The sequence below is a fragment of the Loxodonta africana genome, chromosome 12 (genome assembly GCF_030014295.1).
Source record: "Loxodonta africana isolate mLoxAfr1 chromosome 12, mLoxAfr1.hap2, whole genome shotgun sequence".
Lineage (NCBI taxonomy): Eukaryota > Metazoa > Chordata > Mammalia > Proboscidea > Elephantidae > Loxodonta > Loxodonta africana.
Genome location: NC_087353.1, coordinates 98,181,287 through 98,196,411, shown reverse-complemented (window position 1 = coordinate 98,196,411; position 15,125 = coordinate 98,181,287). Strand labels below are relative to the sequence as shown.

At 53.6% G+C, this 15,125-nt stretch overlaps 1 protein-coding gene across 1 annotated transcript; it reads right to left on the bottom strand.

Annotated features, from left to right (window-relative positions):
* Positions 1-200: 200 nt before the first annotated feature.
* Positions 201-14,904, bottom strand: NPTX2 (neuronal pentraxin 2). Its single transcript, XM_003416526.4, has 5 exons — positions 14,418-14,904; positions 11,645-11,861; positions 4,819-5,063; positions 2,539-2,718; positions 201-1,617 (listed from the first exon to the last, which is right to left on the bottom strand). The coding sequence occupies exons 1-5, from the start codon at positions 14,844-14,846 to the stop codon at positions 1,390-1,392; spliced, it is 1,299 nt and encodes a 432-aa protein (XP_003416574.1). The 5' UTR covers positions 14,847-14,904; the 3' UTR covers positions 201-1,389.
* Between the last annotated feature and the right edge of the window lie 221 nt (positions 14,905-15,125).

Here is a 15,125-nt window from a genome sequence, read left to right as displayed (position 1 = left end):
TGCACAGCTGGACCGCACCCTCCACCTAGCATCCCCAACTCCTGCTGGGTCCACAGATATAGGCCCCCCAAGTGTGCATGCTGCAGCCAGGCCTGGGCAAACCAGAACAGCCATCGGTCTGTCAGGGATGCAAAGTCCCACCCCTCCCCACTGTCAGCCCAGGTGGGGGAGGGGCCGGGGAGGAGAAACAAACACTGAAGCAGCTTCCAGTGCACTTTAATCAAAATTCCATCATCAGAACAGATCTCGCAGCATACAACGTTATGATGGGAATGTCGGCTTGGCCCTACAAATGGAATTTCCACAGATTGGTACTTCAAACGTGTATGAAAAATAAAATATATAATATTTAGCTTTATAAATTTCCCCGTACAATTGCTTTATCTTTAAAATAAATGATGACCCCTGTCCAATATATGAAGCAGTCTGGAGTCACTAAGCAGATGGCAACCAAACGACATCCACTCTCCTAAAAAGTCCTGGGGGAAATACTTGATGGAGACGGTCAAAATCACACAATCAATGTGAATTAAAAACTAGCACACTCCTCAGCGTGGGGAGAGACATGACAATGGAACCTTCCAAGGGCTGGTCCTTCCATGGGGAGGAAAGAAATCCCCGGAGCCACATCAGATGGTTGGAAAAGCTGCAACTGAACTTTGGCACCAGTTGGGAAAGAGGCCTTTCAAAGCCATACCCAGCGATGGTTCAGTGGCAGCCTCGGTCTCGGGGGGAGGACAGAGGTGGTGGTCCGGGCCCTCCTCCATCCTGAGATCCCCCTCACAGCCCCTCCACCTTGGGGAAGGCGGGGCACTGCTGGGGCAACCGCCTTCCTTCCCCAGCTCCAGAGTTCTCAGCGGGAAAGGCTCACACGGCAAGAACACAAAGGAAGGCCCTTTTGCAGATGGGAGATGCTCTGCTGAGCTGCGTACTCAGCAGGGATGCACACAAGACACAAGGAGCACAGCCACTCGAGCAGGACAGCTGCACAGCCCCTTTAGAAGGAAGGGGACAGACAGAAGGTGCACACGGGACACCAGAGATCCAGGAGGGTGCATGGGGGTGGGCTGCACTAGCATTACACAGGTTTGGAAGAGGGGCTCTGTGCCTTCCATCTCACCCACAACAGGAAGTGGGGTATGCACTCCCTTGTGACTCAGGGTTTCTTCCCAGGGGACTCTGGCACTACCCGAAAAAACCAACACGATATTGTTAAGAAACAAGCCAGTGACAAATGCTGTCAGAGGGCCTTAGAATCCCTGGGAAGGGGCCCTGGGGGCCGCAACCCATTCTAGCAAGAGGTTTATACACAGTTTCACCAGGGAGTGAATGCCTCTGAACTTTTGGCAGGATCAACCAGCCCCGGCCCCCTGGACAGAGGAAATGGGGCTATAAGTCAAGGAGCCGCTCCTCACAGGTCTCCACAGGCCACTTGGAGGCCCCTCCGAACACGTCAACGTTGTTGTCCACCCAGGGGATGATGTTGCCTGGCATGTTGGTGGAGCAGTTGGCAATGTTGACAATTTCCTGCGCACGGAGCACCCGGTCCCATATGTTGAACTGGCTGAGCTCCCCCACAAATGCCTGAGTAGCATCAAACCTGCCCCCAACCGTGTCCTGAGGAATGGGATGGAGAAATTGGCATCAGCGCAGGTTCAAGGGCAAACAGTCGACCAGCTGTCTTGGCAAATAGACAGCTTCTGGAAAAAGGCCTTCAGTTTGGCAGGGGTGAGATGTGAGCATTCCCTGATACCCACCCCCCCACACTCCCTCCCTTATTCTGAAAGGTTCTGAAGCACCAGGGCATGTCAGAACTGTCAGGGACCTGGAGTTGGCTTTCCTCAAACCACCACCCCACTTTACACAGGGATAACTGAGGCTAGAAGAGGCAACAATTGCCCAAAGTCCCAAAGCTAGGACCAGAATCAGGTCTCCTGCCTCCCAGCTCCTCCCAAGGGAAACATAATTAGGGAGTAAGCACAGAGTGACCCAGCCTCAAAGCCCCCCAAGTACTGAGTATTTAGTCTCCCACTTTCCATCATCGAGGCTAGGTCCATAGAGCCTCAAACACAGACTGAAACATCGACACTCATCTGCCCAGACGGCACGTGTCTGGAGGGCAGCCTCCAAGGGCTCACTTTTTCCTCCTTGTCCTCCCACAGGGCTGAGCATCCCATGTGCATTCCCTTAGTGCCCCTTGCTGGGTATCAGGGTTGAGACCCTGAGCAGGGAGCTCCAGAAGACACAGCCCCTGGCACCCTGAGTCAGCACTGCACCAAACAGAGGCCGATGCCCAGGGCATGAACAGTGCACTAGGGAGATGCTGTCCCTTCCACAGCCTCTTCTCAGAGGGAAGCTGGAGCAGAGTCACTAACGGGCCCAAGGACTGAAGGCACTCCTGAGCCCACTATGCTGACCTGGCCCTGCCAGGAATGTCAGCATCCCGGAGCTGACTATCACAGCCCAGAGCTGGGCTGAGGACTGTGGCGGGTATAGACATGACCGGCAGCCCCCACCCTGAGCCCTGCCCACACCCACCTGCTCCTGCCCGAGGATCAACACACCCCCTGGCTTGATGGGGTGCCAGGGGGCCAGGTTCTCGCCAGTGCCAAGCTTCTCCCCGTCTTGGAAGGCTTCCCACATGCCATCTCGTGTTGTCCAGGTGATGCAGACGTGGTGCCACTTGCCATCACTGACAAACAGGGGTAGCTGGGTGACCTGTGGGTGGCAAATGCCAGTGAGGGCCTGCTGAGCCCAGGCCCCATGGGGTCCTCCAAGGGCAGAAAGCAAGATGTCCCCCAGGAGTCGGATCTGGGGCACAGGAGGCCCTCAGTCCACTGCTCCTCCCATCACTACAGGGCCCCTCCTTCTCTGTGCCATTTGGATAACAAGCCCAACCCCAGCTATTTCTGAGGGAGGGACCTCGGGTGGGAGGCACCATGCGCGAGACAGATGCTCAGCGCAAAGAGACAGCCTCTGTATGTGCCCTGACCTCAGGGAAGCCCCGATTTTTAGTTGAACACCCTTGGTCCCAGCAAGCTACAGACCCAGGACACTGCAGGCCAAGCAACTGGACAACCCCTCCTCACGCTGGCTCTGAAGTCCCCAAGCTGGAGAACCTGAAGGGAAGTCAGGGATCTACTGGGTCAACATTTTTAAAAAACAGGCCATAAAAACTGAATACCAAACCAGTCACCATTGAGTTAATCCTGATGCATAGTGACCTCATATGTGTCACAACAGAACTGTGCTCCATAGCGTTTTGAGTGGCTATGATTTTTTGGAAGTGGATTTTTGGAAGTGGAAGGTCTTTCTTCCAAGGCACCGCTGGGTGGATTGGAACCTCCAACCTTTCGGTTTGTAGCCGAGGGCTTAACCATTCGTGCCACCCAGGAGCTCCTTCGGCGAATGGGCCACACCAGGATCTAAACTCCTCAGGCAGTGTCCCAAACTTCCACTGTGGTACTCAGGGAGGGCTGGGGCTGTCCAGGCCGAGGGTGTGTGTGCTGTGTCCTCCCTGTGCAGAGGACGGAGGCCTCCAGGCCCACGAGTGTGTGTGTGGGTATGTGTGTATGGGGGGTGGGGCATGTACACGCCTCCCCTCAGAGCTGAGGACACGTGTTTCCAAGCCAGCACAGGTCCACCACCTCTCCATCTCCGAGAACACTTTACAGTGCCAACCACCCTGTTGTTGCTGCTGGTCTCCTAGTGACCTGGGATTTCCTCCCAGGAATTAGATGTTTACAACATGTCTAAATCGAGAGGAAAACAAGGCCATCGGCCCTACTGTGTCCAAGGGTATTATTTAGAGCAATTAATCCCCGGCTCTGAAGTAGTCGCTGCTAGGAAGAGCCCAGCAGGAAGATTCCAGGGCATTTCTACTTTAAACAAACTCTTCACGGGGCAGTTGGGGGAAGACAAACAGAGTGAAGGCCAGGGCTGCCCCGCGGTGGAGGAGGAGAGAGTGCCCCTGGCCCCGGGCAGCCAGGGAGTTGGTGCAGCAGTTCAAATGCCCAAATCCAGCACGGAGGATATAAGAACGCTTTTTTAGTTATGTTTAGCCTGACTTTGGGATGAAGGTTTTGAAGCGGTGCTGCTGGAGGGTCTCACAGACACCCCTGAAGGTGAAAGCAGCCAGTCTGTTACAAAGGGATATTTATTCTGGAAAAGGCAAGGCTCTAGGGAGAGAGAACAGGTTAGTGGCTCAGGGGCTGGGCAGGGGCTGATTATGAAGGGGTATGAGGAATATCAGGGGTAATGAAACTGTTCTATATTTTCATTGCAACTGTCTGTGTTTGTCAAAACTGGTCGAACTGTACACTAAGAAGGGTGAATTTTATGTCTGTAGGTTCTCTCTCAGTAAACCTGACCCCCTCCAATGTACCAATGTATAGTCGTGAGATGTATCATTTGTTCTGAGAAAGGGAGAGACATACACACACCTTCTCCCCTAAGCGGTGCCATTCTGGGAGCAGCCCTCACTGCACAGCCTCAGGGCCAGTGACAGTTCAGGCCGGCATGGAGGCCCCAGCCCACTCTGTTCCTTCCACCACCCCAGTGCTGGGATCAGACTCACAGCTGAGGACTCCACAAGGTGCAGCCCCCTGCCCACGTCGGCTACCCAGAAGAGGAATAACCCTGTGCAAAGCCATGCCCACCATGAAAAGGGCAGACCTGCAGACGCTCACCTGTGGCCCTGTTTTGGACGAAGGAGGCCAGGGCTGGTTGGTATCTGCAGGGCTGCATTCATGGCCAGCCAGCTCCCAGAGCCCCGGGACATGCTGACTACCCCTCTACCACAGGTCCCGGCAGGCTCACCTTGTCATTGATGAGCAGCTCGATGGGGTTGTTGCCCCACTCAATGAGCACGATCTCGTTGGCCTGCCCAGGCACTGCATATGAGAACGGGGTGCCGATGCCTGGCGAGGCACTGGACCTCAGCCACAGGCAGATGGTAAAAGCATACAGCTCAGGCAGTGTCTTCTTGATCTTGCCATACAGGTAGTTGGTGCGGAGGGGTAGGGATACTTTGAAGGCATCCGGCGACTTAAATGCACTGTTGCCTAGGCAGAAAAAAGAGAGGCCAGCAGCACATTAGGCCCACTCCAGCCAGCACAGCTCAGAGCCATGTCTATCTCTCCTGGAACACTCAGAAGTCAGTTCCTCTATCTCCTGAGCACCTGCCACACGCCAGACACTGTCAAAGTGCTAAAACTCTAGCAGCAAAATATAGAGACCAAAGTTTATGAGTGATTACCAGGTGTGGGAAGAAGGGAAAAAAAAACCATTGCCATCAAGTCAATTTCAACTCATAGTGACCCTACAGGACAGAGGAGAACTGCCCTGTAGGGTTTCCAAGGAGTAGCTGGTGGATTCGAACTGCCAAACTTTTTAGTTAGCAGCCGAGTGCTTAACCACTGCACCACCAGGGCTCCAAGTGAGGAGGAAAGGTAGGAGGAGCCCCTTTCCCTGAGTGACCTGGGAAAGCCTCTCAAAAGAAGGGAATTGGAGCAGAAACCCAAAGAATGGAAAGATGGCGGCCTGGAATGATCTCGGGACGAGACCTTCATGCAGAGGTAACAGCGAGTACAAGGGGCCCGAGGCAGCCCAGGGAAGGAAAGGGGGAAAGGAACGTTTTGTACTGCAAGGCACTGGGCACTTTGGAGAATTCAGCTCAGACTCTTAGACCAGGGAATGAAGCCTCTGACAACCCAGAAGAAAAAAACTACAGTTTAGTTCTAATACCCCCTATTTCCATAGCTGTAGAGCCTGGCTGCTAAACAAAAGGTGGGCAGTTTAAAACTACTAGCTGCTCCTTGGAAACCCTATGGGGCAGTTTTACTCTGTACTGTAGGATCGCTATGAGTCAGAATAGACCCAACGGCAACGGGTTTGGTTTTTTTTTTTTTTAATCTGATAACTGGAGTCCCTGGGTGGTGCAGATGGTTAAGCACTCAACTACTAGCCAAAAGTTTGGAGTTTTGAATCCACCCAGAGGCTCCTCGGAAGAAAGCCTTCATGGTCTACTCCTGAAAGATCAGCCATTGAAAACCCTACAGACCGCAGTTCTACTCTGACACACATGGGGTCACCATGAGCCAAGGTCAACTTGATGACAGCTGGTTATCTGATAACTAGAATGCTCAGGGAACGGGGTTGGATTTTCTTTTCTAGTTCAGTTAAGGCAGAAAACTCTCCCTCAGTCAAATCTTGCTATCTTTGTTATTTCCTAAAAAGCTTCGCCCCTCAGCTTCTTCGGCAAGAGCCAGGACTGGGACACAACAGGCTTGGTCTTTGAGACAGAAAGTCTCTCAGGGGTCCAGGCCCTCAGTACACACTTGTCAGCCAAGTGAATCCGCGTCACCTCTCATACCACAGAATCACCACCACCCAGGTGAAGAAGTCAGCTCCTGCATCTTCAACTACACCTGAACCCAGAAGTGACTTTTTGGACACAGTCCCTGAGGTAAACTGCTGTGCCCATGATCTGTCCTGTCCTCCTTGAATGAGGATCAAGATTACTGTTTCCTGTAGTTCGGAACCAGTAGGAGGCTGATCCCTGGCACAATTGCAGATAAATGCAGAGGCACGCCTCAGTAGTACCTTAACACACCTAGCCAAGCCATGGCCCTGGGGCCTGCCGAGCAGTGGTGAGAACTCCCTGGCTGTCCTCATGTGAATTCCTTAAAAACAACTGGTACTTCCAATTCCTTGAAGACAACTGATTCCCTTAAATGGGTTTAAATAATTTTCAGTATACTTTTGGTTTAAGCTGAAAATTAATTTAATGAAAAAATTAATGTGTTAAAGGCAGGGCCTTGTCCAGTTTATCGCCAACTCTAAAATTTGCAGGGTACCACCCAATGTCATGAGTTATCATGGCAAAAATTTTCCTCTTCTTTGGGAACCAGATCCTGCTGGTGAAGGAGCCCAAACCTCATTCACCTCATTCACTTAGTCAACAAATATTTACTGAGCACCCACAAGGCGCCAGAGGGAGTCCCTGGGTGGCGCAAATGGATAATGCACCTGGCTGCTAACTCCAAGATTGGAGGTTCAAGTCCGCTTAGAGGCACCTCGGAAGAAAGGCCTGTCGATCTACTTCTGAAAAATCAGCCATGGAAAACCCCATGAAGCACAGTTCTGCTGACACACGTGGGGTCACCATAAGTCGGAGTCGACTCCATGACAACCGGTTAGGGGCCAGAGAGTCTCCATCACCATCAAAGACACATAGGCCCTCCACAGCCAGTACCGGCAGAGCCAAAGTGCCTGTCTCACTTCGGACCTGATCAGTGACTTCCTCACCCCTTCTGTAAATAAAGGAACAGTTCAACCTCTCTCCATCACAGTTGCCCAAACTCAAGAGAAACCCTCAGCGCCACAGTTCCCACCACTTAGAGAGGACCTCTGCCGAGGAACGCAGAGACCCTGGATCTCCACCAGGCAGCATAAAACCACTAGAATCTGGTTCTCCCATGCAGTGTTTACTTGTATCTGCTGAGTGCTCAGCCCACCCGATCCATCCTGACCCCCTAAGGTGGGATGCCCCCGGGAAACTGTTGAGTGCCATGCGGGAGCTGGGAAGACCAGGTCACTTGGGGAGCTAAGGGGCTTGGCCACAGCATAGGCTTGGACTGGCCCCACATTAGGCTGAAGCAAAACAGAGGATGAGAACCAGAAAGCCCCAATTCCCAGATTTCACAGGTAGCCCAGTTGTGGCACTGGGGTTCAGAGAAGTGTGGTGACTTACGAAAGGACACACAGCTAGTGAATGACAGAACAGGGACCTGAACCCCTCTTCTCACTACATGTAGCAGTTGCCATCGAGTCGGCTCTGACTCATGGCGACCTTATGTGTGTCAGAGTAGAACTGTGCTCCATAGGGTTTTCAATGGCTGACTTTTAAAAAGTACATCACCAGGCCTTTCTTCCGAGGCACCTCTGGGTGGACTCAAACCTCCAATGTTTCTGTTAGCAGCTGACCACATCAACTGTTTGCACCACACGCAGCTGTATTTCATACACAAATGGCAAATGACCACGTCCTTAACACAGGTACTGCCATCTGATAAGGAGAAATGTCTCTGTCCTTGCACGGGGCTGGCTTGCCAACTTAAAAAGATTCAGTGTCGCTAATCTCGTTAGCTCAGGGACAACAGATAGGTTTAATTAGAGCTGAGGGGAGCCAAGGGGCAGAGGAGGGGGCCTGTACCCTTAAAGCTGGTACCCTTTCATTAAGTAGCATAGCTTGGAGGTTCAGGGGAAATTCATCAAAAGCCAATTAAGGAATTAAAAGGCCTGGCCAATAAGTCAGCACTGCAGGTGGTGAACAAGGTGTGGTATGGGGTCTGGGGCTAGAAAAGAAAAGGTTTGGTCTCCTTGGTGCCAGTGTTCCTTTCAGCACTGAGTAGGCTGTGCCTGGCCAATGGCCCAGAGACTGCAGCCCCTTCAAAGGAGCTGGATTCCTAACAAGGAAATCACTGGGTGGTACAAGTAGTTAACGCGCTCAGCTGCTGATCAAACGGTTGGAGGTTTGAGTCTACCCAGAAGTGCCTAGGAAGAAAGGGTTGGTGACCTACTTCTGAAAAATCAGCTATTGAAAACCCTATGGTGCACAGTTCTACTCTGACACACATGGGGTTGTCATGAGTCAGAATCAACTTGAAGGCAATGGGTGTGAGTGGAGAACCCGGTCTCTGCATGTGGGGGTGGGGCACTCACCACTGGGCTTCTGGGCAGTCCTTTGCTCTCCAGAGCTGGTGCTCTGGGTCACCACTTCAATCCCAGCTTTGCAATTTGCTGGCCATGTGAATGCAGCCATCAGTGACCTGTCCAACCTCAATCCCTCATCTATAATGAATACTGACCTCACAAGCTGTTGCAGGGGCTACAGAAGATACGGAGCGTGGAATCACAGCCAAGCGCCTGGCCTGGAGCAGGCACTGAATGGACAGGGGATGACGGATGATGGCCAGCACCCCCTAATGCTCCCCGCCGGCCACGTGGCTGCAGTCTATCTCCTCTGGGCTCCACTGGATGCTTCTAAGGGACATGGTATATTTTCCACTCACGGTACATGCAGGGGCTGGGGTTTGCACGTCCCTTTTTTATGCTTGCCACAAACTGGACAGATATAACCTCAGAAATGCCCAGAAGATAAATGGTCACTATCCTCAAAGGCTCATCCCAGAGCTGTGTGCAGCATGAGGAAGGAATCTGGAGTTCTTGTGGTGGGGTCACAGGCCAGCAGACTGAGCTCCTCCTGCGTCAGGGCCTGGGGGCCCTCCAAGGGTGGAGAGCCAGGGGTCTTGCCTTGTGGAGCTGTGCTCCAGCTCTGACACAGACTTCCCTTCTGTGCTGAATGAGCCCCACGGCTTCAAGAGGACCCAAGGATCAGGCTGGCCGGGCCTATGTCCTGGCTGTTCCTTTCCGGCTATGATCAGAGGGGCTGGGGATGGGAGAAAAGTCACAGAGTGGCAGCTCCTTGATGGCCAAAGCCATAATGAAGAACATTAGAGGAAGCCACACAAAACCCCCAAGTGGCCTTGTGGCAGAGAACAGAGATGGGAGGGGGCCTGTTTACCCAACTGTGGCTGTTTACCAGCTGGTGGCCCAGTCCCCACCCTCTCCCTCCCATTTTCCCAAATGAGGGCCTGTCCACACCTCTGGCTGAGATCTTCTGATCATCTTTCTCATCTGCGAAATGGGTCTAACACAAGCCCTATCTCACAGGGGTGCATGGCTGAGCAGACTGCCTGGCACCACCCCACAGTCTAAGTCAGCAGACAGCTATTAAACCACTTCTATTAACCTACGACCTTGTAGCAACTCAGCCACCAGCTGAGAGATGCAGCTCGCAGGATCTCCGTGGAGCCCTTCCCTCATTCTACAGCTGCCCCTTTCAAGAGCCTAAACAACTATAGCGCACCCGTGCCATACCCAAACGTCCCCATGCTCCAAGGAGGTTGAAGCTGAGGCAAAGGCAGGTGAACCTCACTCACCTTTGACAAGCTGCTCCCTTCCTTCCTCCTGTCAGGGCAGAAAGGCCAAAGCTGTGTTGCTCTACCTTTGGGGAAGGCTCGTGAGGCCTAATCCGTTTCCTGGGGTCAACTTAACAGGAATTGAGGCCAAGAGGAAATCTTTTTCGAAAACTCTAGTCTAAGCCACACTCACCCTTTTCTGAAAAGGGTCAGGAAGAAAGGATGGACTCTTCTGGAAGAGCCCAGGAAAGGGATGGAGGCCACCTATGAATTCCGAGGTCTGTAAAGGGGAACAGCGCCACTCTCCCCTTGATTTACTCTAGCTAGCCCTCCTCGGCCAATGTCATGGAAAGATTAACTGGACATTCTGCAGCAAGTACATTTTCCTATTAATTCATAAAGTTGGGTAATTAGAAACTGCCATTCTCAGGTTACTGTTCATCTGGGAAGAGTGTAATCCCAGACCCACTACCAGCAAACCTAGGACATCATACCCAGTCCTTTCAGCAGTCAGAGGCTTGACCATTTAATGTGAATTACCATGGGCCCTTGCTCCCGCCCTTTCCTCTCTCCTGCAGGAGAAACTCACCCACCAGGGTAGGAGTAGAGGGGAGGACGCACAGAACTGATTGCAAGGACTAGTTAAGCCCGTTGTAGTTAGGTGCCACTGTTGAGTCGATTCCGGCACATAACGACCCTACAGAACAGAGTAGAACTGCCTCATAGGGTTTCCTAGGCTGTCATCTTTACAGAAGCAAACTGCCACATCTTTCTCCTGTGGAGCAGCTAGTAGGTTTGATCTGCTGACCTTCTGGTCAGCAACTGAGCACTCAGCCACTGTTCCACCAGGGTTACCTGGCTAGTTAAGGAGGGGAAGGAAATGGCCACCTGGCAGGTTGGGAATTATGTTGTTTATCCCAGCTGGTCCTGAGTTTATTTGCTTTTTCATGGATAATGACAGTGGCTTGTAAGGCTAATTCCCTGGAAGGACCACTGTCAGTCACTCTTATTGTTTGCTCAAACAGACCTGATGCTGCCTCCAAGTTGTGCCACAGTCATTGCTGTTGGTAACTGAATCCCAGGTCTGAATACAAGCAGGGAAGGCCTGGCCACGCCCTGAAGTCTCCACTGAGCCTCTGGGACGACATGTCAACGAGTTCCTCTATGTGGGCCCAACAGTGGGGGAAAACGCTAAGCCTCTTGTCCACCAGGCAAGATAAAAACCCAAACCCAGTGCTGTCGAGTCGATTCCGACTCATAGCAACCCCATAGGACAGAGCAGAACTGCCCCAGATGCCTCAAGCTTAAAAGCAACACTTCATTTAAGAGGCGGAGAAGGGAAAGGGAGCCTGCGGCTGGAATTGTAAAGACATAGATGGTTTTCTGCATCTAAGACAGGCAGGTTCTAGAAATAATGGAAGAGCAGCTTCAGAGTTGTTCCCGGCACACAGGTCCTGAGGCTACAGGCAGCGGAAGCACACCAGGCCAGGGTCAGGGAGCACCCGCACCCTCCAGGGCCCAAGTGGCTGCATCTGTAGATGGACCCTCTGCTTGCTCTGAGAGCAGCTTCCCTTCCACTGCAGCGAAGCACCAATACAGTGGGGTGGGGGCCGGGAGGGATGCCAGCCAGAGTGTGACCCAGAAACAAGCAAAGCAGTCACCTCGCTCCAGCTCAGTCACCCTCTGCAGCAGGGCGTTCAGGGCGCTCTCGGTCTTCTGCCGGTGAGCTGAGGTCTCATTGTGGAGCAGGGACTTCTCGTCCTCCAGCTCAGCTACCTTGTGCAGCAGCTGCCGCTCCAACTCCCCCAGCCGCCTCTGGAGCACCTCTCGGAAGTCGCTGGGGAGCACAGCATTTGACACGTTCCCACGGAGCTGATGCTTTGGTAGGGAGGGGGAGGGAACACAGAGGGAGAAAGATTCAGGCCAGCTGAAAAGAAATCGTGAAATGTAGCTCCAATAGCCTGACCACACAGGGAGACGCTCCCCAAACTGCAAGCCTTTAATCTGCCAATGGCACGCAGGGGAGCATGTCACTGATGTGTTTTTTTTTTTTTTTTTTTTGGTATGGAAAGGATTTCAAAGTCAGAAAAGAACTACTTTGCCGCAAGATCTGAAATCTGTGAGTCTCCTTTCCCCTCTCAGGAAGCTGTTTCTCTCTTCTTACTAAAAAGTCAACATTTTAACCAGCCACCTGTAACTCTACATACGGTAAAGACCAAGATACAGTTATGGTTTTTAAAAAAACAAAAAAAGCCCATTGCTGTCGAGTCAATTGTGACTCATAGCCACCTACTGGACAGAGCAGAACTGCCCCATGGGGCTTTACGGAAGCTGACTGCCACATTTTCCCCCGTGGAGTAGCTAGTAGGTTTGAATCACCGACCTTTTGGTTAGTGGCCAAATGCTTAACCACTGCACCACTTAATAAAATGGTACTCAGCAGAAAAGCTTCCATTTAGAAATAAAAGAGCCCCCTAGTTCCAGCGTGGCACGAAGGTAAGTAACTATGTTTGCAGAGATGTTACCGGGATAACATATCGAAAACATTACTGCTCTGAACTCCAGAAATCTTTGTTTTCAATGTGTTTAAATCTTCACTTCCTGTTCCTTTTACTCTGGCTCTGGAGACACTGCCATTGCCCAGCCACATGTCCTTGGCATGTTATGTAGCCCTCTCAATGTCTACGTGTAAGGAGCCCTGGTGGCGCAGTGGTTAAAGCATTCGGCTGCGAACTGAAAGGTCAGGGTTTGAATCTACCAGCTGCTATGAGGGAGAAGGATGTGGCAGTCTGCTTTTGTAAAGATTGGCAGCCTAGGAAACCCTATGGGGCAGTTCTTCTCTGTGCTATAGGGTCACTATGAGTCGGAATCAACTCCACAGCAATGGGTTCGTGGGCTTGTTTTTTTTTTTTAACGTCTATGTGTTCCAAACTATAAAATGCAGATAATAGAAACTGCCTCCAACAGGTTGTTGCAAGGATTAAGATTAGATAATATACCTGACACATGTTTAGTGTTCAAGAAACGCTCGCTGTTATTAATCAAATGAATCAAGGGATGTACAGATGCTAGGAATACTGTCTTTGGCCATCAAGCCACAGGAAATCCTCAAATAATTTGGCAATAATTCCCAGCTATTTTTTTTTTTTTTTTTTACAATTTAAACCTAGTTGGGCTAATAAGTATTTTCATCACTGTTATTAACAAAAAAAGGGGGCCCTGGTGGCACTGGGGTTATGCGTTCGGCTGCTAACTAAAAAACTAAAAAAAAAATTTTTTTTTTTTTTGAGGTTGGTAATTCAAACACACCCAGCGGGTCTTCAGGAGAAAGACCTGGTGATCTGCTGCCATAAAGATTACAGCCTAGAAAACATTCTGGGGCAGCTTTACTGTCACATGGGGTCGACAGGAGTGGAAAACCGACTGGATGTCTCCTAACAACAAATTCACAGAAATGGACACACTGCTTAAGTAGGGTGGAACATAAAGATGCAAACGAAGACTCCTCTCTCAAAGTTCAAAACTGCAGATTCCACATAAGAGCAGAATAAGGTCTCCCCCCCTCCCCGAGTGATCAGGAAAAAAGGGCACCCTAAAACTGCCCATCGGCAAACTCGCGGACAGAGCTCTTGTCTTTGAAGTTAACAAGGTGTTTCCTCTAAGCTGGGAACCAGGTGGCCCTTTAGGCGGAGGGCGCGCGGTGCTGGGGCGTCTCCGTGTCGCCGGTGACACCCCTGCGCTCCCCTCCGTGCGCTCCCCTCCCACGCGCTCCGGTCCACCCCGACCCGGTTTATAAAAGGAAACAGCAGACGCCCGGAGCATCTGACCTCACGCCCCAGCACCGCAGCCCATCGCAGGGCTCCGGACTCGGACACTCAAGACGAGAAAGCGCCGCACGGCCGCCGGCTCGCGGACAGCTCCCAGGCGCCGTCCCTGTCGGCTCACCCGGACCTCGCGGGGTGAGTGTCCGGACCCACGTGCGGTCACGGCGCGCGGGGACGTAACCCTTTCCTTTGGGGGTGGGGGGGGGGACTAGGCCGGTAAATTCCGGAGCAGAGCCGGGTTATGTTGTTGTTGGGTGCCCCCGTCGAGTCCATTCCGACTCATGGCAACCCTATAAAAAACAGAGTAAAACTGCCCCCTAGACTTTCCTAGACTGTGATCTTTACGAGAGCAGATCGCCAGGTCTTTTCTCCCGCGGAGCCGCCGGGTGGACTCGAACCGCCAACCTTTGGGTTAGCAGCCAAGCGCTCAACTGACAAACCAAAAGGGCTCCCTGCCGAGCTGGGACCTCCCCCTCCCCCAACTTCGCTCAGCCAGCGGACGAGTCGGCCCGCGTGGGCCACCCCCGCAGCCTGTCCCCACCCCATCCCCACGATGGGTGCTCCTGGGCACCCCCACTCGCGCTCTCGTCCCCGTGGGCCCGCCCGCTACCTCGAGGCTCTCCAGGCGGTCCTTGAGCGTCTGCAGCGAGCGGCTGAGCTGCTCCACGACGTGGCCCGGGTCGCGCGGCAGGTCGCCCATGGTGGCGTCCTTGCCCGTGGCCGCCCTGCCCGGCGCCTTGCCGCCCGCCAGCCCCTCGCAGCGCGCCAGCTTGCCCGTGAGCTCGCGGATGGCCTCGCGCTGGGCGCCCAGCGTCTCCTTCTGCTGCACGACGGTCTCGCGCAGCTGCAGCACGGCGGCCCGCAGCTCCTCCTCGGGGCTCGGCGCGCCGCCTTGCATGGGCGCCGCGGGCAGCGGGCAGCCGGCGCGCGCCGCCTCCGGGGGCAGCGCGGTGCACACGAAGCGGCTGCCGGGCGCCGGGCCGTCCTGGGCCGCGGCAGCCACGGCGAGAGCCACGCCGGCGGCCAGCAGGGCCAGCATCGCGCCGCGGTGCTCAGCTCAGCACGGGCTGACGCGCGGCCGTCGGGGCGCGGGCCCGCGGAGCCCTCAGCCGTCGGCTGCAGCCCACTCCGCTCGGCGCGGCGCTCTCGGCTGGGCCCGCGCGCGCCCTTTCTTAAGCCGGGGCTGGGGGGGGCGGGCGCGTGGGGCGCTGCGCCGCGAGCCCTGATTGGCCCATCCGGGCGCGCGTCACGGGAGGCGGGGCACGAGCTGGGTGGGGCGGGGGCGCCTTCCCGTTGGCCGTGCCCGCGGGCGAGCGCG

What these genes read in the sequence shown, in the direction of transcription:
- NPTX2 (XM_003416526.4), bottom strand. Translation starts at nt 14,846, where the DNA reads ATGCTGGCCCTGCTGGCCGCCGGCGTGGCTCTCGCCGTGGCTGCCGCG. An exon ending in ACCGCCTGGAGAGCCTCGAG is followed by an intron (nt 11,862 to 14,417) that starts GTAGCGGGCGGG and finishes TCCCTACCAAAG; the next exon opens with CATCAGCTCCGTGGGAACGT. An exon ending in AGCTGCTCATCAATGACAAG is followed by an intron (nt 2,719 to 4,818) that starts GTGAGCCTGCCG and finishes TGCCACCCACAG; the next exon opens with GTCACCCAGCTACCCCTGTT.